Here is a 22,683-nt window from a genome sequence, read left to right as displayed (position 1 = left end):
AATTCAGCACATCTAAATTTTCCTGATTCTCTATAGAAATAAGTCCTCTTTGGAGAGAGGGTTGTACCACAAGAAGTCCACCTCTCCAGCTGTGATGTGGTTGGATCAGTCATTGGGCTTGAGTTGCAGCCAGTAGTACAGACAACATTTCACTTGTAGATGAAAGAACTTAAAGAAGCCAGAAAGAGTCTTGTTACTCAGTGCTGACCATGCAGAGGGCCCAGGCTATTCCCCATTCATTCCTTTGTTTATCTAAACCTGTAAAATTAGAAAATTCAGAAAAGCAATCCTGCTGTAAATGTGAAAGAAACATGTCATGGAAAATCACACACATTCACAGCACTTTTGACCTAAGATGGCAAAACTGTTGCGTGCAGCTGTGTTAGATAAAATGTTTAAAATGTCCTTACCTAAGCATTACACGGCCATTTGCATGGCTGTCCAAGAGCATAAACAGGAAACTTACTACAGCATATACAATAATTCTGAGCAGGGCTGCATGATTAAATGATTTCAAAAAGAAAAAAGAATTGTCAGTAAATGAGCAAACATTCAAAAGAGTCCAACTCTTTGTGTACTATTGCCAGAAAGACAAAGTGGATTGAATTGAGATATCCCTTTGGAAAGGGCAGATTGAAGCACTCTGCTGACTGTAGAAAATGAGACTGCATGAGGTTGCTGAGAGGTGATAGACCTAGGCTTGAATAAAGACAATTACTTTCCTTCTTGCAGCACTATCTGTCTTGTTTTCCCCTTAAACTTTCCTCTCAGTCTTTCACTTTGTGATTCATGGCCGTGTGAGCCAACAGGTGGTTGAATATGGTACATTGAGCAATAACATTGTGGTCTCTTTGACTGGAGATTGGGTACAATTCAGCCTCAGGCTAAACTTCCGCACTTGGATGCGTTTACAGTTACAGCATCAATAGTGCTGTCAAAATCAGTTGCCTGCACATGTGTGCATAGGCTCTTACAAATGTCCTGGGAGGAATCCATATACCCTATGTTTCAACAGCACTTTCTGGTATAAAAACTCATTTTCAAGCCTTTTTTTTTTCCAGACACATAATACCTAGCTCTGAATTGCTGATAGCAAGATGTCAAGTTCATGTGCAATAGTCCACTTTCTGTATAAAGAAAAAAAGAGCCTTCACGCTCCACAGAGAAGCAGAGGGGCACTTGTGAATAGAGGTGCTGGCCTCGCTGACCCCTAAACTGTCTCGGGAATGAAGGGCCATGTTGATGAAAGGGTTAAAGCTGCTGAAGAGCCAAATTAAACATTTGCTCTGTCAGATTTTCCATCTCAGGGGACGCTTCATCAGCATGCTCCCTTTACATAACAGGCATACTTGATTGCTTTGCTTCAGTAATATTGATCTAAAATGTTTTGGGTGATTTTATTATTCCTACACTTGTTAAAAGAAAATCCAACACCATGCAGTTTCCACATTTCTGCATGCAGAATCGGTTGGTTGAGAACAGGCCCCAGGAAGAGCACTGAATAGCCAGACAGCACTGAATCAGGCAGGGATGAGAATCAATCCTGATCCTATTGCCCCAGAGGCTCATCCAGCTTTGGAACCTTTTAAGATCCTGCAAGATATACGACTAAGAGCGAGCGCTGCTGCAGCTAAGCCCGAGGATTCTTGAGTTCACTCTCTGTCCAACCTTCGCGTGCATGAGTGCGAAAACAAGATAAAATGACACCTTTGTGTGCGTGCAAGACTATTTTCATAATGACAAAAGTGATACTCTTTATTTTTACAGCTTCATGACTTCCTACATTTGCTTATACATATTACATCTCATGGTTTATACATACAATTGAGGTCATTTCATACATCATATGACAGATTTCTAATGTCTCAATGACAAGTGATTGGATAAGTAAGTAGAAAGCAAAGTGTATTATGCTGAAATCTCACAAAGGAGCCAAAAGGGAAAGTTAGGGGCCATTCATATCGCTGGAAACAAAACTGGAGGTGTTATCAACATGGAATGGCGCCGGAGCAACGACGGGGGTGAATCTTTGGTTGAATGTTTGAAAATGTTTTTCTCAATGCTAGATTGTGTAGATTACAACAGCTCCTCGCTTCACCTAAGGAAGCAGACAAGGAGTCTCCCCGTTGTCTCAAAGCTATGCTGATCGGATTAAATGCCTTTGATTGATTCCCCATTGATCAGAGGAGATGAGGTCGCATAACAGGAAGTTAAGCGCTTGCTATTACCCGATGGGACAGAGGGTGCACTGATGTTGCACTGTAAGCCCAGAAGCCTAACTAGATCACTTCAGTTTAGGTGAACAAAGAAAGGTATTGATTAACACTCATCTGCTTAGTAAAAGAAGCGGAGAACTTTGACTGGGCCATCATTCAATCAATGGGACAACAGTTGCAGCTTTACAAAAACATGTTATCTGCATATAAATATATAATAAGACTTTAGCAGCCTCATTTGACCCCTTTGTAAGATGTGTATTTAAAGTCTAAAGCTGTGTGGCTCTCAAACACTGGCTTGCAAACAAATCCTATCAAAGCTTCTTTACAGGAGACGTAGATCTCCTGAACAGTTTGACTCTTGTCTGCTTCGTGGGAGCAAGAGTTGCTCCTACAGCCTTCAAAGAAGTTTTATCCTTCAGTTTTGTTTTTTTGTCATCAAGTTTACACAATTTACTATAGTATAAACTATATACATGTGAATTCATGAAAAGAAAATGGAATCGTACGTTTGATCTAAACACTGCGGTTAATGTTACATAATTCTCCAGGTCAAAACAGCTTCAAGGTGTTCATTAAAGCCGACAATAAAGTTTCACAAGTGCAGAGCATATTTGCCATGCCTGAATGGGATTTCAGCATGTTTAAAGATACAGAACACCCTCTCTCAAAGTTTCTCTCAAGGTCTCCATTCATCAAAACAGTTTCAAGTACAAAATACTCAGAGAATCACAAAAAAAGAAGAAAATTATCCAGTTCCCTGTGACTACTAGACAGTTATATTTTTCTTTTTATCTCCCTCCTTTCTGTATTCAGGCCTACCACTGCAGAAATATCAGCAGCTACAGCGATGCTATACTGTGTGTTAATGACTGCCAATAAGAACCTCGTCTGAATGTTATTGCTTTGACATGTATACGCTCACCAAGCTCATGCAGTGCCTATTTCAACTATGTACACTGTTTTGCATGATTTGCATATGAGCTTTTCCGAGCGTGATACCACCAGAAATGTTTGAAATAATTCTGTACTAAGGGGAAAAATCTGTTGAGCAATCATGTTTCGCCTTTGAAATGTCCGTGGCCATGCGGGGGTACAAAGCAGAGGAAGGAAGAAATTTCACGTCACAACTTTGGAGTCAGACATCTTCTGCAGTAAAAGTCCCGACGTTTCTTCTTAGTAAAATGTCTTGATCCCTTCTTGAAGACAAGCTGACATAATCCAGACTGCACTGCAGACCAGACCTGACTATATTATGACTATTAGAGTTCACTGAACTGAACAAAGAGCTAAGCTGGTGTGGTGGAAACCATACAAAGGAAAAGATCCAAAAGATGATTTGTCAGACCAGGAGAGACTAGTGATGTATAGATCAGTCCCAAACAGACTTCATCAGTCCAGATCCAAGCACCGGATGACCCTAACAGATGGTGCAGGTCTTTGACTTCCCTGCCTCTCCTCCAGCGCTGCCGCCACCAGCTAAACAAACACAAAAATAAGGAAGACGTATCAATACATGACGGTCGTGGTGTCATCATACATGTGGCTGTACTCAGGTTATGGCCTCTGAGCGGCAAAAAGACAGCTGGCTTGAAGTGAACACTCTTTGCCTGGTATGTGTAGGAAAAAAACATTATTAACAAGCTAAATAGGCTAATTAGTATCGCTTCCCTGATAGCCTGCTGTAATTACAATGTTTTTGCATTTGATGAAAAAAAAAATAGGTAACAGCACTCTTTTTGGTCTGTGATTTGGGTGAGGATTAGATATTAGCTCAGCATGACAATTAACCCTAATGGGTGCATTTCATAAATTATATTTGTACAGAGAGCAAATATTTCAAGTTTGTTCCAAATATATTCAAAATAAGTAAATCCCACTCCTAACCAGCCTTTATAAGCATTATAATAATTGGATTATTTTTTAATTTTTTAATTGGATTTAATTGGATTATGATTACAATGAATTGAATTCCAATTGGCTTGAATTGGACTATATTATTTAAGTGCCTTAAGATGAAAATTGTTGTAATTTGGCACAATATAAATAAAACCGAATTGAATTGAATCATCCTGATTCCCAGGTTCACAGTTTTTCTCAGTGTTCTATATCGAGAGGGTAAAGAGGAAAAAAGTTTATGAGACCACTTTAAAGAAGCAAAAAGCGCTTTCAAAGAGCACTTTTCGTTTCATCCGTGTTTTCCTCTACAAAAGTTTGAACAAAATAAAACTGTTAGCATAAACCTGTCTGTATATGACCAGCATGCCATTAATTTTAATGACAAATCCCATTTTCAAATACGACCAGGCATCCAGACTTTTACCTGCTTTCAAACTTCCCTTTGTACAAATGAGCTACACATAAAAAGCAGGAAACCAACAATTTTATTAGTGATAATAAGATTATATTCACTTGTTTTACTCTATTACTCCATTATGCCACTCAGGTGATGTGTTTGTATAGAACAGAGACATAAGTGCATTACCTTTATCCTGATTATACAAATATATATTCTTACCTTTCTTGGCTTCCTCTTCTTCTAGTCTCTTCTTTTCATCTTCTATGGCCTTCATCTTTGCATTGTATACCTCAGCTAGCTCATTCCAGTGTGACCTGTTGTTGTTCAGACCATCAAACATGGGCTGAATCTCTTTGTGGAACCTGGAGAACTCCTGAGAAATGGGGGTGGGGGAGAGAGAGTATATGTTATTCATGCTGTGAGCTACTTAAGGTAATAGTTTTGGGATTTCTAGCTTTGCTTGAATAATATCCAATGCCTCATACAGCAGCATGGGGACAGCAGGAACATGTTAATTACTATTAATGTAGCCCGTGTGTGTATTTAGCACAAATCTCGCTCCACATCCTCAGATGGATTAAGGCACAATAACACCTCAGTCACATTCATAATGAGTTTGCATGACAAATTATTTGAACTCGTAGGCTATTTTGTGGTCTGTGAGAGAGTGCAGAATTAAATCTGCATCTCTCTGAAAAAACCAAATCACTTAAAAATTCAAACATTTACTGCAGTCCTTACAAGTATTAGTGTTGATGGGCTTAAAACATGAGTCACGTGCACATACACACACACACACATGCTTTCCTGCGAATAAATTCTCTGTAGAATTATACTGTAACACTCCTGTTAGACTTTGAGTGTGCTTAGATTCAAACACAGACAGATGAGCTGTCGCAATTTCAGTCATAACATCTATCACGTTGCTTTTTCCTTCAAAATATAGAGGAAGGGCTGTGCGGTGTAAAAAAACGGTCTATTACCTTGTACACAAATGAGCACACAAAGTCGATGAAACCACACTGCATCTTGGGCAGCTGTTCGGCACAGTTTCTGTCCATCATGGGCTAAGGGAGACAGAGCAGAGGTTTTTATGTAAAAAAAAGGCGTAAGCAGTCCCATGGACCCTATAAAAACAAAGGCAAAGTACAAATAGAAAAAGGTGCAGCTCTTACAATTGGCTGTTGGTCCAAAACAGTTCTCTCCAAATCACCCTGTTCCCAGAATTCAGCAGCGACCATCAGAGCCACCTGCAGAGAAAAGACGTAAACAAGGCAACAAAGCATTACACAAGATATTCCACTCCAGCCAAGTCTTTTATCGTGTCAGGGTTATTTTCATTCCTCTCGAAACTAAAGCTGTTAGATGTAGATGAGATTTCATGTCAACGGGGCAGGATCTAATTTGCCATCCGTAAATATGGAAGTGTCACTTACTTTCTGTTAGCTTTTGACATAAAAGTAATAACACACACTCTAACAGACTTAGACCATTTGAAACCAGACTACCGCCTCCGTGTACCACCGGGAACAAATCAAGGACAATTTCTGCATAATCAGGTTTTTAAAAAGGAAACTGATTTGAATCCGTTTGTTTAGCTGAACAACAATCATATATATTATTCCCTCCAGTTCTCACTTAGAACTTTTTTTTTCTTTGTAGTTTCTTGTGGTGTTCACTTCAAGGCCTCTCACCTTGCTCTGTACCTCCCAAGGCTTGGTGATGGCTGACAAGTCACAGCCTGTCATCATCATGGCCCTGAAGGTGAGAGACAGACTGTCAGGCAAAGGAAAATGACACTCTAGTGCTAGTTATGCTGATGACTTTCAAGGCCCTGCTGTGTTAGAACTTGTCTCACAAATCAGCTGGAAAGACTTTTCTCAACAGCTGCATTTCCTCTTAAATCAACTACGTACATGATAATTTCCTTCCTGATGGGGTTGTTGGAAATATAAGCAATAGCCTCCTTTTCCTCTGGCATTGGCTCGGTGGCATTCACAATATTTTGAAACATGGTTCTCTTTCTGCATGAGGACAAACAAATGACAGGGAATTAACACAAATGAACAGACTAATTCAGCTTCATGTACATTTCTCTATTTTTCGAACATATTTTATTTAACATATTTCTTTTTACCCATTTATTTTCATTTCACTATTTCCCAATAAAAGGTAAACAGGAGATGGCATCACAGCAAAACTGTTTTCTAAGCTGTATGACTTGATGACAGTAGTTACCCAGCCAGTGAGAGAATATGACTTGCAGTGACTTGACTTGTACTTTAAATGTTCAGATGAATTTATCTTTATATTAATGTGTTTTCGTTACACATTTTCATTCCTTCATTGGCCATATCCACGCATTAATTTCCTTATTACTGTGCAGATTATTTACTTTTTTGCCATTCTACTCTCATTCCATGCCATCACTGTGGGATCATATAGGTTCTCAATTTTTTTTTCACAGAGCCTACTTGAAGTATAGGGCCAGATCGGTGGCAATGATGCAGACATCAAACAAGTGCTGCACAGTCTCAAACTGACGCTTCTGGAGGTTACAGAAGATGTTCAAGGTCTGCAAGAGAGGAGAGAGACCAGTGAGAAGAAGTGAGCCTTCTCACCAAGCACCATTTAAATATGTTACTTCCGTTCATTTATTGGCCAATAATGACTCATACCTCCTCTTCCATGAGGGTCTTGCTGTACTCCAAATGGTGCCTCTCCATGATGGAGGACCCATGAAGTCTGCCCAGAGGAGATGCACTCCTGCAGAGAAAAAAAAAACACCCGGAAATGATGGCGTTAGATCAGTCATTTTGCTTAGTCGTGTGAGAACATTGCTCGCATATTCACTCAAAGAGTTTTCACTTGCTTTGTTTGGTAGAGGTTGTTGGTCCCTCTGTGGTCGATATCATGGCAGAAAGCTGCAGCCACCATGGCAAAGGCATCTAGATCAGAGTAGTACTTCCTCAGCCTCCCTGTCTGTAGCAAAATAAATTCTTAAAACGGGTCTTTGCACAATAGATGCACACATGTGCCAACATCTATGTAAGTATATGGTTGGTCAGTAATCGAAAAGTTGTTACCTGCAGCAGGCAGAACATGGTGTGGCCTACGTTGAAACCATGCCTCCAGTTGTGATAAGTAATGGCACGGTAACCCTTCCTCACTGTGTACATCCACCTGGTCAGTGTCTGAAAGGGAAAGGGTGGGTATTATTCAAAGAGAAGCATCAAGGATAATGTGACAAGGATGGAAACCGTTTCACTTTCTGCTTCTACAGCTACACTACAGAGCCCCATGTAAATTTATTACTATTCAAGCACTACTTGCTTCAAGGATCACATCTACTTGTTTAGAGGGAAAGCAGTTTGTCTTTAATACAAAAGCTTCACAGACAGTGCTGTAAACACTCTGCATCCCCAAGGTTGAGCTTTCCCACTTTTCTTGAAATATACACATTTCAAAAAAGAAAAATATCAGTTCCTTAAGCTTTTTTTTTATGGTTGCCATTTATACGTTAAGAAGATTTACAATTCAAAACATACTTCAGATTACAAGAGTCAAAGAATAATGATATCATGTCTCAGAACATGGGAGGAAAACGTCCCTTGTTAAAAGCACCTTTGAGAACATCTTGTTGGAGCTGATTCATTAACACAAGTGACAGACGAGGTGACTCACCTCTGCGGGAACTTTAAACTTTTCGATAACTCCGAGTTCAAAGAACATGCGAATGCCTGCTTTGATGAGACCGAACTCTGAAACGGGGAAGTCACTGAAGGCGAACGAATACAGATTCTCACCATCAACGTTGTCTGCTGTGGGGCAGTTTGCCCTCTGAAGAAAAACGCACAACACAGTTCAGACAGAGGCATTAAGGAATCACGGGAAAGTACAGATTACGATGGAAGAATCACTTTGCACACACATTTCCTTTATTTATCAAAGTAATAATATAACGACTGTATGAAAGTTATTCTTTTATTCTGCTCATGAATTAAAAGAAGTGTTTGTTTTTTTCCCCAAGAGGTTTTGTGGTGCAGTATACACACCAAGAGTTTGTACATCTGTTTCTGGTCACAGTCTTCCGGGTCTGCATCGAACTTCTCCTTGGTGTTCTGGTCATAAAAGAAAGAACACTCATTTCAAATGACATTTACATTCTATCAATCAACATGCTGTGGCCCTGTAGTGCAATTTATAGCACGTATCTTTTTGTCATATATTCTTCAGACAAGTGCTCCAACAGTAACCTTGTGTTTAAACTTGTGTCATCTTTTTAAATGTTAGTAGCCAAGTGATTATATAATCCACCAGACCTTCCATCAGTCCTCTAACACACAGATGGAAAACTGCTTTTCAAAAAGCTATTTACAGAGCGTCACTTTAAATTGCTGCCTTTAATTGCCTCTTAAGCAAATGTGGAGAGATCAAAGGTGTGTTTCTGGAGACAAGAATGTGGAAGAATGTTTTCTGACCAGAATGGACTGCATCTCATCTGTGGTGCATTTGGTCTGGTACATGAGCATCTCCTGGGCGATGTCTTTCCTCCACTCCATACGGTTCAGCCTGTCATAGGTATCGCAGTTCAGCACCGACCAGCCCAGGAACTGTGTCAGGGCCTGGGACAAACAAGATGAAAGTGAAACAGAATAACAGAAAGATGCTACTCTTGAAACAGACTGACAGCAGCACAGTACTCTAAAAACATGCTGTATGATGGTGACAGGAATCGAGAAAGAATGCGAACCTCAGTGATCTGCTCATCGTGTTCGTCAAATGGTTTGCCGTCTTTCCTGTTGAAGAACGTGGCGATGCCAACAATTTCCTCCTTCTTGTTGACGATCGGCAGCGACAGGACGTTTTTGATGACAAAACCTGTTTCATCCACAGCCTCTTTCTGTAAAGCACAGAGACGTGCGTCAGAGCAGGGCTCTGTTTTTCTGCTTTTCTTCAACACAATCCTCAGCATTGCTCATTGTGTACAGAAGAGATACTGATGTGTGCTTCATGAGCCCAAGCAAACCTGGAAAGTGAAGTAGTCATCTGCAGCCACGTTCATCATGTTGCAGATCTGCAGGCCGTCACAGGAAAACATTTATTCAAGGTCATTTTGAACGTATCGAACATTTTGTCATCACTGAACAAATCATAAAGCAGATTTAATTCATGTTTTGTATGTGAACTACAGTAACTATTTGCTTATCTATTTCTTCTGTTTTAAGTATGGTGAGATTGTGATGTGATTTTGGTTCTGTTGTTGTGTTTTGCACATAGTTTGACCAAGTCATTAGAATTTTCTTGGAGCAAAAACTAATTGCAGATGGTTTCACTTGTTATTAGTTGTCAACGAGTCGGTGGAATAGATGGAGAGCGCACGTCTGCTTTTGTTCCTTTATAATTGGTGTATTTCTGACTTCAAACTGGAGCACTTACAAAGCCATTCTCTGCGACATAGGTTGGCAGTCCGCTAACCAAAGCCCAGTGATCTACAGGTGGACCACTGAAAAAAGATGACAGAAAGAAACAGAGAAGTATAAGCTCGGCTGAAATCCATTTGAAACCGTGCTGACTCTTCTGCCTCATGCTCTTTGTTTCAGATGAAACTGCATTACTAGAAGTAGATCGATGGTAGTTATTGCAGGGATGGTTCGTGTTAGTTAAAACTGGATGCTGCCATTTTGCCAACAGATGCAATTAGTTTTGTTTTCATTTTCAAATGTGTTCTGAATTTGAGTGTGTTAGTAGCATGTAGCCAGTGCTGCTCACGGTATGACTTTGATTTCTTCTTTGCCTTCCAGGAGGTAGTCAATGATCTTGTAAAAGATGATTTCCTGCGTAAAAAGCAAAAGGCAGCTAGAAACCACTTCTCATCGTCAAGCTGGTCAATAAAAAAACAAAAACAAAGAAAGCTAGATTTAAAGTGCCATGCGTGGGAAAAGATAATTTGTTTAGGAGGAAAATAGGTTTGTCACCCTGCCATCGGGTGTTTTTGGTCCTTTGTAGGGTTCCACGTCTCCAAGTTTCACAGGCCACTCATCGTAAAATTCCTGAAGAAAAACAAACAAACAAATTCAATAAAAGACAAAGTTTTTCAAGCTTGCAGCCACAAACTAAATGTGTTTCTGAAAACCAACCTTCTCTTTGGTCATGTCCAACAGACCCACTGAGTATCGTTCGCAATTCAGATAGATCCTTACGGTGTAGAGGGCTTTGTGGAACTGTCTCTCAATGTCTGTCAACTCCTCAAACACTTTACTGGCTGACCAGAGCAGCACCTAGCACCAAAGAAACCAGAAAAACAAACAAAAAAAGAAGGCAGGAAATACATGCTGTGAGATACTTTTTATATATTTCCAGAATAACACGAGTTTCTTATCTCCAGGCAGCTAGCAGGGGACACTGTAATCATTATTGACAGAAAGGAAGGACTATGTGACACATCCAGTCTCCCATGTCCAACTCTGTCACCTGCTTTCCTGACTGAAAGCATACATTATATGTGAAAAATTCTAGTGTCTGAGCTTACCTGACTCCTCCTGGACTCCACATTGAACATATAGGCCGTGTAATGCTGCAGGGTGATGACTTGAGCAAACGTCATGTACTTGTGAAAGAGCTATAAACCAAAACAGAGGAGGGTTTTTTTGTTGTTGTTTTTTTTTTAACACAGCAAGGCAAGACATCTGAAAAACATGAAAACATTTCCCATCGCAGAACAATTTTGATTCACTTCCTCAAGCGTAGATATGTGGGTTCATAGGAAGTGAACTGCACAGGATTAATTGGATGGGACACTGAGTATACACCATGCATATGTTGAAATGTAGATTTAGAAATTCAATAAATTCAAACAAAACTGTCCAAGTTGGGTATCTTTATACAGACGACACTTATACTATACATAGATTTACATAAACATGCAATACATTTAATGGGTCTTTACGGGCCTTTGATGCAAGATTAAGATAACAACTGTGTTTTCCTTAACAGCTGAAAGTGAAATGTTTTTATATGCAACATTGACACACAAAAGAAATATAACTATCATACTATAGCCAGACATTTTATAGCATCTAAACTGTTAAAGCCACCCCCAGCCTTCTCCTTGAATCTCTTAAGTGAGAATCAACTTCAGTAGTCCTATAAAAACATTATCTCCATCTGACCCACTTTATTCTTGATATAATTGTTCTCTTAGTGTGAGTTTATGGCTTCAGAGGCAGTAGTTAATGTGCTCTGACACAGACCACAGAGATAACGTTTTTTTCCAGTTAAAGCATTTGGTCTTTTTTATAACCAGGCTGATTGGCCAAAGCCAGATAGATTTGATCGGCTAAAATGGGAGTGTTTTACACGTTACTGGCAGGATGTGATGACCCAGGTGATCTCTACTCTGCAGAACATTTCAAAAGTCTGAGTAGAGGCTTTTTAAACTGGCAGCCAAGTAAAAAAGCACAGGATGAGCAGAATTCCCACAAAATGCTATTCATGTTGTGCTAATACAGTTAATGTTCCTCCATCTCCAATTGTTAGACAAGCCTATCAAGGACAGCAGTGTGTACACAACACTGTGGTGTTTTTCTCCACCTCACTCTGAAGGCCACGGCGGATAAGCTTGAAAGTTCTTTAAGAGTTTAAGCATCTATTCTTACCTTTTCATCCTCTGCAGTGAATGCATCTGCTCCTATTTTGTTGAGGGCCATGACAACTCCAATACACTCTTTGTCAGCTATCATAGGGAAAGTGAGCATGCACTTGGTCTTGTATCCAGTCTGTTTGTCCACAAAGTCAGAGAACTTTGGATTCTGGATCAAATGAAAAACAAACAAACACTTGTATTAGGTCTGTATGATCCCAAAACAGAAAGATAGATCCATTAAAACAGCAACACAACACTCACACTGGTCGTCTTTTTTTCATCTGCTCATTAATCAGCTACCAAATCTAATCTCATCTATTTTATTCTCAAATGAATGGTTTTGAGTGAATAGTTGTCGATCAGCAAGTATATTTCAGTTATTGCTACTGATTTGATTATAATAAAGACCATGATGTTTAATACCAGCCAGGTTAAGTCAGGGTCATTACTTTAGTTTCCTGTAGTAATTTAATTTACTTCATTTAAAATAACTGGAACCTCATCATGTAACAGGCTATAAATAGCAAAAATAAATCCCATCTTCATCAAATGCACCGTGAACATTAACTAGTGTGGCTCCGCTTTACTTTATCCATTCATAACATATATGGACATTTGTTTTGCACGTTTGGAAGCAAATCACACAAAGTAGTCCTGCCTGTGTCCTTTCAACAATATGTTTAATTCACAGGCAGCTTATTTTACAGGATACAATTTTTTATACCTTTAAAAAACAAAATCTTTCCTTGTTTTTTTTGTTTTGTCCCCCCCACCTTTAAAAAACAAAATCTTTCCTTGTTTTGTTTTGTTTTTTCCCTTCCCAACGCCCACTGGAGAACATTTTTTACGGGCTACAATTCAAGAAGGAGCGGGAACTTCAAAACCTCTCACCTTTGAGACATCTGGGACATTCTGCGGCTTTTTTGAGTTCGCTGTGTGACCAACAATACCCATGTCAATAGGGAACACAATTTCACTCTGCGGGTTGACCAGGTTGGCTTCATATTTGGATGTTGGAGTAATGTCAAAGAGGCAAGTGGTGAGCTCAGGCGTGCCGTTTCTTGAGCGGCACATATAATAGCTGATCCTGTCGGCCTGTATGATCAGGGAAACTCTCTGCAACACTTTGTGAAGGCTCTTCTCCATGTCTCCCGGCTTCTGCAACTCCTGGACCAGTTCGAAGATGATGGCAGCCTCTTGCACAGAGTTAACATCCTTGAACGATGCGGTGTCTTTGATGTCGACAGTTGCAGAGAAGGCGGCGGTTAGAGCTTCCGCGCGCACCTTCTTATCGAAGTATTCTTTGGCGAACTGCGGGTTGTTCTCCAGGTATTTCTCCACGCTATCCTTGTCTGCCATTTTGAACTCAAACTGTGTCCTCTTTTTTGAAACTCACCAAAGCATCACCTGCACGGAAATGTTAAAAAGGAGATATGAGCTCTGTCCTGGCCTTCAGGTTTGGATGGATCACTAGTGTCCCTTTGAGCTGATGTGAATTCTCCTCTGCGGACACATCCTGTGTCCACCGACTGACAGAATAGGGCAGAGTGCAGCTTAGAGGCTGAAAGGATCAAAGTGGCCACTAATTAACGTGACGTCATGACATTAAAACCCCTGCTTTAAGCGTCCTTAACCTGCAAATCCCAGCGATGATCATTGAACATGGGGCAATCCTACCCGGCTGAGGGAGAGTGAGATGTTGGCAGGTCTGATGCCTGGCAGCACAGTTGAGCTACATCCTGGCAGGATATTATAAGCCCTGTAGTGACATAAAAAGGTAAATAAGTTGAGACTGCACAGAAGTAACAATGTTGAAACTATACTTCATGGGTTAAGATGGTTAGAGTTTCAGGGACAGGCTGAACTTGTCAAACCACTGGCATCTGTAGAGGCTTTCGTGCCTTGGTACAACATGGGAAGATTACATGCAAACAGGCTCCTGGAAACACGCAAAGCACAAGCACCATCCTAGTGTATATACTGTTTAAGCAAAACACCCATACTGGAAGAGACACAAAGCAACAGCAAATGGCATAGAAGTGCATGATTCCCAAAGTCCCTTTTATGGCTTTTTTGTGTCATTTCAAGACTTTTTGCATTACAAGTTTGTGTTTGTTTCTTTTACTTTTTAAGTATCTGGATTTCTTTTTTTGTTTTTGCATGTCTTAAGTATCTTAAGTCATCATTTTGACAAATTATGTTGAGGTTTTCTGTTGTTTTGTTGTTATTTTGAGTAATTTGGAACTTTCATTTTTGTACTTTCATATTTATTTTACGTCTATTTTAAGTTGGTTTTATCTTGTAGCTTTATGCCTCCTTTTGTAGAATTCCTGAATATTCTTTGGTTTTTCAGTATACCTCGAATACAAACTCAGCCAAAAAGTTAATTCTTGCCTAAATGTTTTCCCATTGTATTATTGTAGTAATTACTGTAGCATTGTTATCTTATGCTTATTTCATATGATCACACTGCTTTTCCAAGCCAATTACTGGACTCAAACTAGCAGTCTATAACAGCTCCTGGCTAATGCACCATCCTATGTTTAAGCAATTATTGCAATCAAGCCATAGGAGCTTTCCTCGCCTCAAATAACCTCCCCACCAACACTGCAATGACTACTGCCAATGTTATATCCTTGTTGCTATGGCGAAGGAAGCACCTAAATGCTGTCATTCAACAAAAGCGATCGCTTGCACAACCATAATGACACCCTAAAAGCTCTCATTATGAAAGCAGCCCATTTGTGCGTTAAGGTAATCATAACAGAGTATAAGATCTTGGACTGGAAACAAGCCAGTCCAGTGGGTGTCTGAGTGAAAGGTTCTAAAAAAAGATGGCTGGACATTCTTAACTTGGATGCACTTTCTTGTAAGCTGCTGGCAGACCGGCAGGAAGTTCCCCACTTGATTCTTCTGTGAGGACCAAGATGAACTTATCAGTTATTCTGCTGACACTAGATGATATTACAACAACAACAACAAAAAAAACCTTTTGCTGAACATTTACAACATTTTATGGATAATCTATAACTCAGCAGTGTTTGTTGAAGGATTTACAGAGAACAAATCATTTCAAAGCCTCAATCAATTTCTAAATTTAAAAGATGAATATATTCATAACTTTTCAATTTCCTACAATAAAAATTTGTACCAAATCCATGTACAAAATTGTATTGTTAGAACATACTACTCTTGGACAATCTTTTAAAAATAGTACATTTTTCAGTGTTCAGTGGCTGTAATATCAGCTTCAATGGTTTTATTTCACATGTTGACTTCAAACTTTTCTCTTTGTGTGACACCAACAATCTCTGGCTGGTTGATGAAATATTAAACACGCTGCCTAACTTTTCCAAAAAATGCTGCTTTTCCAAAGTTTCTACATTTTCAGTTCTTGTTGATGCAAAACAGGGGGTTAATTCTACTTTACAATGAAGAATTAATACAACGGAAGAAACAAAAAAACAAGCATGCCTCATAGTCATAAAGATTTGAAAAATTTGACCTGTAATTTTATGCATCCTCATGCAGAAAAAAAACCCCAAACCCAGTAAGTACTATTTCAGAGCCAAAACACCTAAGAAAAACAGACCATAAATGTGCTCTGGGTGGAATTATGATGGTTTCCAGAAATGTTGTAAAATCCTTCCTGTGTGTGTCCCAAGACATTTCACATTGCCTTATTGTACACCGATGCAATATTGTCATAAGGAGGGCAATCCTGTCTCAGAATGACTCAGAAAAAAAAAAGTCATACTTTTGTTCCTCCCAGGTTGCACTACTACAACTCCTTCATATCAGGCTGTGCTAAAAAGTCCCCGAAAAGTCTACCGGCTGATCCAAAATGCTGCAACAGGAGTTAAATTAGAAAAGATAATTCTCCAATTTTAGCTTCTCTTGACAAAGCTTAATTTCATTTTAAAGACTTCAGAGTTCCATTTTTCCCCAACACAGCCCCTTGCTTTCAGTCTGTAGGCGTACTTGTGGTGTCTTGAGTTTCCAAAAGTAGAATGTGAGGTAGAGCCTTCAGCTATTAGGCCCCTCTCTAGTGGAGACAGCTCTTAGTATTGTCTCAGGTGGCAGGCATCCATTTTTATGTCTGACAAAATTTAGAAGGGTTGGCTTGGGTGCCCCTTAGCCATACCTTTAGTGGTGCTATTATAAGCCTATGCTGCTGAGAGACCTCCTGTAATGCACTGAGCCCCTCTCCTCACCCTATTGTCTTCCATCTTCATGAAGTCGTACCTTCACTGGTGTCATTTACTTTGTGTCAACTTTGTTTTTTTGAGTTTTTGTGATTGTTTGTGTGTCTGTTTTGCTCTCTCAGCTCCTGACCAGTCGGTGCCAGATGGCCGCTCTGAGACTCCTTAAAAGCGAGTTGTTTGTTTTTTTCTCTCCATGAATCGCCTAGTTAATGCTCAGGGCTGGGGAACGAATGGAACTGAAGTTTCAATGCAATCCTTGGGTTTCTTTAACAGGGCTACTTTTCTGAACTGGCATTACATAAATACAACTAGAATAAACTGGACTGAATTGAATCAAAGTGGACTGAATTGAATGTCAGTAATGACATAATATAATCTGAACTTTTTTGTGTAAATCAGATTTAAACAAATTAAATCTTTTGAGACTGCCTTGCAAATGATCCTGCTTTTGGAAGCTTTTTGACAACTTGTTAGTATTCTAGGCCAAAATGTACAGTAGTGACAGTATTGGACTGAATTTTTTTACATATTTGGCATAACCAGTACATGTACTTTTCCCATGAGGTGCAATTTCCCTTCACAAAGTTTTACATTTCAGCTAATAAAAGGGCTGCATTTAGCCATGAGGTATTTTACTCAATCCCATATATTTATTGGAGATTTAGAGTAACTCGAGTTTCACGCCAACAATCAGGAAGCCTGTTGCTGCCAAAAAACTGTTCAAAATGTTCATATGTACACACAAACCTGGCAGTGAAGCATATACATTTCTTTTCTCCCCCTGTTTTCAAGATTGTGAAATGTTGCACTGCCTTCGGCCAAACTCCAGCTGCTATTATTTATGCTCAAGAGTGAAAGTGCTGTGTTTTTTTTTTTTTTTTTACTGCTTATGCAAGCTGCAGATGTTTGGCTCCGCTGTGCTCCCCTAGTCCACAGAGGAGTAGTTATATGATCTCATTGCAAAATAACAGCATCAATTTATAAAAAGTCTGCCACAGAAGATTTAAGCCAGATGAAAAACAGATCTAAACTGGGGAGGGGAGAAGGTATTTCTCCTACCCAACGCACATTTTACCCGCAACATCGGGTCCGAACACTGAAACAAGCTGTTTGACTATAAAATAACACATCTTTGAATAGTTCTTGAATAGACTATGTTACACCAGAAGAGAGTGGACTCTGCCCTTCTTTTATGCAAACACAGTGCTGTGAGATAAAGCAGTAACTGATGACATTACACTGATGATGGTGGGAAGTATGCATGATTACTGCAACATTTCTGAACTAAATAAAGCAAAAACTGCTGAACGAGTTAACTTTTAACTACAAAACTGGAGGTTCGGCCCATATACTCAAAGTGTAGTTTTGTTTGAGGCAACTTTTTCAAGTTACATCTTTTAAACACTCAACCGTCCACCTTATTTTGAGGGTGCATAACTTTGTATCTGTATACCACTGAGGCGTATACATTTGTATTCACACATTTTATAGCTTATTTTCTATGGTCCACTTGGCCTCGCTGATGGTTGCATTTATAAGACTAAGAAGACATAAGCAGGAACAGCAAAACTAACTTCTGGGAGGATTCGACGATGTGGTCAACCAAATGTGCAGGACACACAAATCAATAGGATTGGAACCTGCAGTTATGTAAATGTTTATCCAACGCAGGGCAGGGTAACTGTGGGGAGAATAGGGGAGTTTCAGGTCCCCTGAAGTTATGCAATACCAGCCAGCTGTATATAAGGCCAGACCCACACTCAAAACTGAGGATCTTTGTGAGCTTGCCACTTCTTTTTGTAAGGTATGCTTTGATAATGGATTATGCGTTTGCTTTTTGTATTTTAAGCTAAACTTTTAAAGTGATTTACTTTTTTGTCAAAGATGTAATTTGACTTACATATTACTAGTTGACAAATGCTGTGGCGATACTTTATATATCACATTCAAATTTACTTGACTTGAGACTTGAAAGGAAATTAACAAACATTGTGGCTGACAAATTGGTCTGTCATCTTTCTTTTCTCTGTTTTTTTTTTCTCAAACTGCCTTCACTGAACCTCTTTCCCTCTTTTTATCCTTTCTTTCTATCCTCTGAGGTAGAATGCTGCGGTACTTTGTGGCCCTAGGTCTCCTGGCATTGTCCTTGGCACAGGACTGTCAGATCCAAAATTTCCAAGTCAAGCAGGACTTTGACAAAACCAGGGTGAGTTGACATTATCAAGAGATCCATTGAGTTCTATTTAACTGTACTTGCTATCGTCCAAGTTCTGTGGCTGGAAATAGATATCTTGTCTTTCAAAGTAATATGAATGAAATTATTGGACTTAATATGTATCTTTTTTCTTTAGTGTTTAATTGAGATGTAAGCTTACACATGAATTATTTTTCAACCACAGTATGCAGGGACCTGGTATGCTGTTGGAAAGAAGGACCCAGAGGGTTTGTTCTTACTTGACAACGTTGTGGCCCAGTTTACTGTCCAGGACGATGGCAAAATGACAGCCAATGCCAAGGGCAGAGTAGTCATCCTCAAGTAGGTTCCTTTCGGTTCAGTGGAGACTTCAGAGGCTCACCTTTCCTGCGCTTTGTTTTTACAAAATACCTCTAAGCTAGTTTGTCTCATGTCTCACATCTTTTCACATCTTTCTCTTTGAAATAGCAACTGGGAAATGTGCGCCCACATGTTTGCCACCTTTGAGGACTCTGATAACCCTGCGAAGTTTAGGATGAAGTACTGGGGAGCTGCTTCATACCTCCAGACTGGAAGTAAGCAGGACTGACGTTCACTTTCTCAACATAATTTGTTGCTTTCAGACGATAAAATAATTTTATTGCAAATTTATACCTTAATTATAATGTAAGGGAAGAACCTGTCATATAGATACATCAGAAGTTCCAACATGTATTGTACTAAGATATTTGAATTTGAAACTTTTTTTTTCACTTTGCATCTATTTTGGATTTTCATCTACTGGTTTAATAAGTTTAAACCACCAATTTTAACAAATTGATGGTGGTTTAGTCAAACAACTAACCTCTCCCACTCTGTTCCTGCTCTCAGATGATGAACACTGGGTTATCGACACCGACTACGACAACTACGCCATCCACTACTCCTGCAGAGTACAAGACTCAGATGGCACATGCTTGGACAGCTACTCCTTTGTGTTCTCCCGTCACCCGACTGGCCTGAGGCCAGAAGACCAAGTCATCATCACGCAGAAGAAGATGGATCTTTGTCTACTGGGCAAATACAGACGGGTTTCACACAACGGTTAGTTGATTTCCACTAAATGCTGATTGAAACAGGACTATTTATCAATGGGTGTCACTTAGAAAGGTGAAAGAGCAAGTTAATGATTGACGAATGTTCAGTAAATCCTTGTAATCATTGTTTAACTTAATTTACTGAAGAGATTCACGTTCAGAAAGACTCCAAACTATTATAAAAATCTCATTAGCACATTACTGCTGGTTAAATTCAGCAGCTATAAGCAATTTTTTAAGACAATACAGAATCAGCTAACGTATGATGGCGTGTTGTTGTCAGACTGTATTTTGTAATGAGCTAAATGTTTCTCTTCTTGCATTGCAGGCTTCTGTGACAACAGTGAAACTTTTTACCAACAGTGACACTCGACGCCCCCAACCTTAGGACTGTGATCCCCTCTGCTGGTGTCAGACTGAATCCAACCTCTGGCCTACCCCCACTGCCTCTGTTTATGTTGTCTTGAGAGAGAAAGTAGACCATTTTTGTTTTAAAAAACAAAACAAAACATTCCAAACTATGAACTGTCACATTTAAATACCAGAATGTTACTAGTCATCTGTTACTTCCCCAAACTTCCCCATCAGTGTTGTCCTCAGCATCTGTTTGTACGTTTTGTTTTTCATTAAATGGAACAGTCCTCCATTTGGAAACCTGCATTATTATGGAGCTTTTCTGATTCCAGTAAGAAAGAAAAAAAACAACATCCAAATCTACTCAACAAAGAACGACATATGGAACAATGTCTGTTGTCAGACAATGTCTGGCAGCTGTAAGACATCCAAAACTTTTAGCTGCTCTGAATTTGAACAGTTAGTTTAGAAAAGAAAAGGAGGTTCCAATCTTAGTCGCTTTACTTTTATACTGATGGACATGCAGCATCTTGTAGCACATAAGTACATATTGTTGATAATCTTAATATATATATATATATATATATATATATATATACACCTTAGGTGCTAGACATAGCATATAGTGGTAGTTCTGTTGTTTCTTAATTGTATGATGTATACTTTTATTCAGTTTTTCAAATAAAACATTCAAATCACGCTGGATCATCAGTTGTTGATGGTGCTTCAGGTATTTAGCCGAATTCTCAAAAGGAAATAATAAACTCATGGCTTCTTAGCTCAAGCAGTACTAAAACATCAAAATCCAAGTTTATAAGGTATGCGATTATCTTCTAGCTACACCTTCCGATATAGCTGGTAGGAAATGAGTACAACATAAATGTAGAAGCGACTCTTGTATATCATAGAAATTTGGATCGACCTGTGTATCATCCCCTCTGGGGATCCAAGAAGCCCAGTTTATGGATCTTTGGGAGAGGAGTGTTTTCTCACTCTTGTCTGATACAGGATTCTGTCTACCATGAAGCAATGCTGTTATAATATATGCAGTATGTGGTTTAGCTATGTCTTGCTGAATTATGGAAGACCTTCCCTGAAAAAAAATGGTTATGAACATATGTTGCACTAAAAACGGCAAATACCTCTGAGCACTCATTTTGTTAGCAGTTGCATTGGCACTAATGCACTCCCAATACCATCAGCTATGCAGGTTTTTGAACAGTGTTCAAAGAGTGTAGATTAAAAAACAAAAACAAATGGCTTCTCTCCTCTTTAATCCAGAGGACACGATGTCTATGATTTCAGGAAAAGAATTTCAAATTGATCTGACCACTGAACAATTTTAGATTTTAAATAAGCCTTGGATGGAGCGAATCCCAGCTGCGATTGGACATTAGGTACCAAAGTACCTGGAGAAAACCCATGCATGTACAGGGAGAACATGTACAGAAAAGCTCCAGTCGGGATTCTGACTATTTAAGTAATTTTTGGGGAATTGGGGGTTGTTTGTCAACTCAATGTCTGCTCAAGTTACTTTGAGTGTTTTAAGGGTGGGTTCAAGAGAGAGATGTACTTTCTCACCACAGACATCTGTGCTTAGTTCTTAACAGCAGCTCTTGTCATGAGGCCAGTTGTAACGCATATGTTTACGTTTAATTTTTACAATCTTAGATGTCTGAAAGCTTGTGATGAGCAGTTTGTTGACCTTAAAATCAAATTGACAGAGACAACTATGCTAAACTCCATAATTGGAAGAGGCGGTCTGTAGTTGATTGGAAATTTTAAATGTTGGATCAAGCAATGTAAAATATCTTATCAGCTTCTGTGACGCTATCCTTTGTCAAGTGCCAATAACTGTTAGAAGATTCCACTTAAATGATAAAACACCTGGATATCTGATGGACAGATTTAGTTATTGTGGAGCTGTGACAAAAAGTACACAAAAAAAAAAACTGTTGTGCTGAAGGGAGATTTAGGTCTTTATTGCACATTTTCGTACAGTACAGAGGACAGCAAAACAATTTTGGAGCACATGATTGAAATAAAACAAAGTACACGTAAAGATGACAAAAGCTGCTCAAAATAATTCCCAGATTGGCACTCTTAATGTACACAGCCCAAGTTAAAACCACTACCTAAAGGGTCAGATGGACAGCAGTGCCTGCCTCTCTTAAATCTATCCAGTCACATTGCCAAGACTGCAGGAATAAAGACACCTTAACCCTTTTCTCCTACGAAGGAGACCTTCAGTAATCCCTACTGTAAATAGTTTAGTACAAGGAATTAACGCATGCAATCTCATTCCAGCCTTATGGGGCTGCAGGCTAGAAAAGTCCCGGTGGAGATGAACGGGAAGAATGCACAGACAACTTGCCACATGTGACCAGTTAAGCTCCCCACTGTTGTACGTTTGCGGTCTGGTAAGGTTCGGCGAATAAAACCAAGAGAAAAATCTTAGTCATGGTTACAGTCACATGGTTCAGTGAGGTTTATCCAACTGTGTGCAGCACGCTCCACACTTAGGTCATACTGTAATAGACAACAGATGGTGCTATAGTTTGACGGTCGACGACAATTAGAAGTGCCTTTTAGCATAGTTGAAAAAACAACAACTAGAACGTAGAAATATCTCCCCCATTTTGTTCTTCACAACAATACTGCCAGAAATCACAAATGATCACTTCTGCTCTTTTT

The 22,683-nt window shown here is 39.4% G+C and overlaps 2 protein-coding genes across 2 annotated transcripts in view; one reads left to right on the top strand and one right to left on the bottom strand.

Annotated features, from left to right (window-relative positions):
- Positions 1 to 1,753: 1,753 nt before the first annotated feature.
- Positions 1,754 to 22,683, bottom strand: part of LOC140277889 (cone cGMP-specific 3',5'-cyclic phosphodiesterase subunit alpha'-like) — a 30,267-nt gene continuing 9,337 nt past the window's right edge. Inside the window, exons 10-30 of the mRNA XM_072372711.1 lie at positions 12,174 to 12,326; positions 11,048 to 11,137; positions 10,656 to 10,796; positions 10,494 to 10,568; positions 10,288 to 10,352; positions 9,955 to 10,021; positions 9,545 to 9,592; positions 9,269 to 9,418; positions 8,997 to 9,140; positions 8,571 to 8,636; positions 8,200 to 8,355; positions 7,602 to 7,709; positions 7,388 to 7,497; positions 7,194 to 7,281; positions 6,990 to 7,090; positions 6,432 to 6,539; positions 6,210 to 6,273; positions 5,691 to 5,765; positions 5,499 to 5,582; positions 4,735 to 4,888; positions 1,754 to 3,695 (exon numbers count right to left, since the gene is read on the bottom strand). Of these exons, the coding sequence (XP_072228812.1) occupies positions 3,637 to 3,695; positions 4,735 to 4,888; positions 5,499 to 5,582; positions 5,691 to 5,765; positions 6,210 to 6,273; positions 6,432 to 6,539; positions 6,990 to 7,090; positions 7,194 to 7,281; positions 7,388 to 7,497; positions 7,602 to 7,709; positions 8,200 to 8,355; positions 8,571 to 8,636; positions 8,997 to 9,140; positions 9,269 to 9,418; positions 9,545 to 9,592; positions 9,955 to 10,021; positions 10,288 to 10,352; positions 10,494 to 10,568; positions 10,656 to 10,796; positions 11,048 to 11,137; positions 12,174 to 12,326 (2,106 nt within the window). The 3' untranslated portion in view covers positions 1,754 to 3,636. The remainder of the gene's footprint in view (positions 3,696 to 4,734; positions 4,889 to 5,498; positions 5,583 to 5,690; positions 5,766 to 6,209; positions 6,274 to 6,431; positions 6,540 to 6,989; positions 7,091 to 7,193; positions 7,282 to 7,387; positions 7,498 to 7,601; positions 7,710 to 8,199; positions 8,356 to 8,570; positions 8,637 to 8,996; positions 9,141 to 9,268; positions 9,419 to 9,544; positions 9,593 to 9,954; positions 10,022 to 10,287; positions 10,353 to 10,493; positions 10,569 to 10,655; positions 10,797 to 11,047; positions 11,138 to 12,173; positions 12,327 to 22,683) is intronic.
- rbp4 (retinol binding protein 4, plasma) lies at positions 18,119 to 20,687 on the top strand. Its single transcript, XM_072372710.1, has 6 exons — positions 18,119 to 18,169; positions 18,469 to 18,571; positions 18,765 to 18,901; positions 19,028 to 19,134; positions 19,430 to 19,642; positions 19,964 to 20,687. Exons 2-6 carry the CDS (start codon positions 18,470 to 18,472, stop codon positions 19,999 to 20,001), a joined length of 597 nt encoding a protein of 198 aa, XP_072228811.1. The 5' UTR covers positions 18,119 to 18,169; position 18,469; the 3' UTR covers positions 20,002 to 20,687.

Source organism: Leuresthes tenuis, unplaced genomic scaffold (genome assembly GCF_036924035.1).
Source record: "Leuresthes tenuis unplaced genomic scaffold, fLeuTen1.0.hap1 SCAF_20, whole genome shotgun sequence".
Lineage (NCBI taxonomy): Eukaryota > Metazoa > Chordata > Actinopteri > Atheriniformes > Atherinopsidae > Leuresthes > Leuresthes tenuis.
Note: the sequence above shows the minus strand (reverse complement) of the source record. Positions and strands in the feature narration are given on the sequence as shown.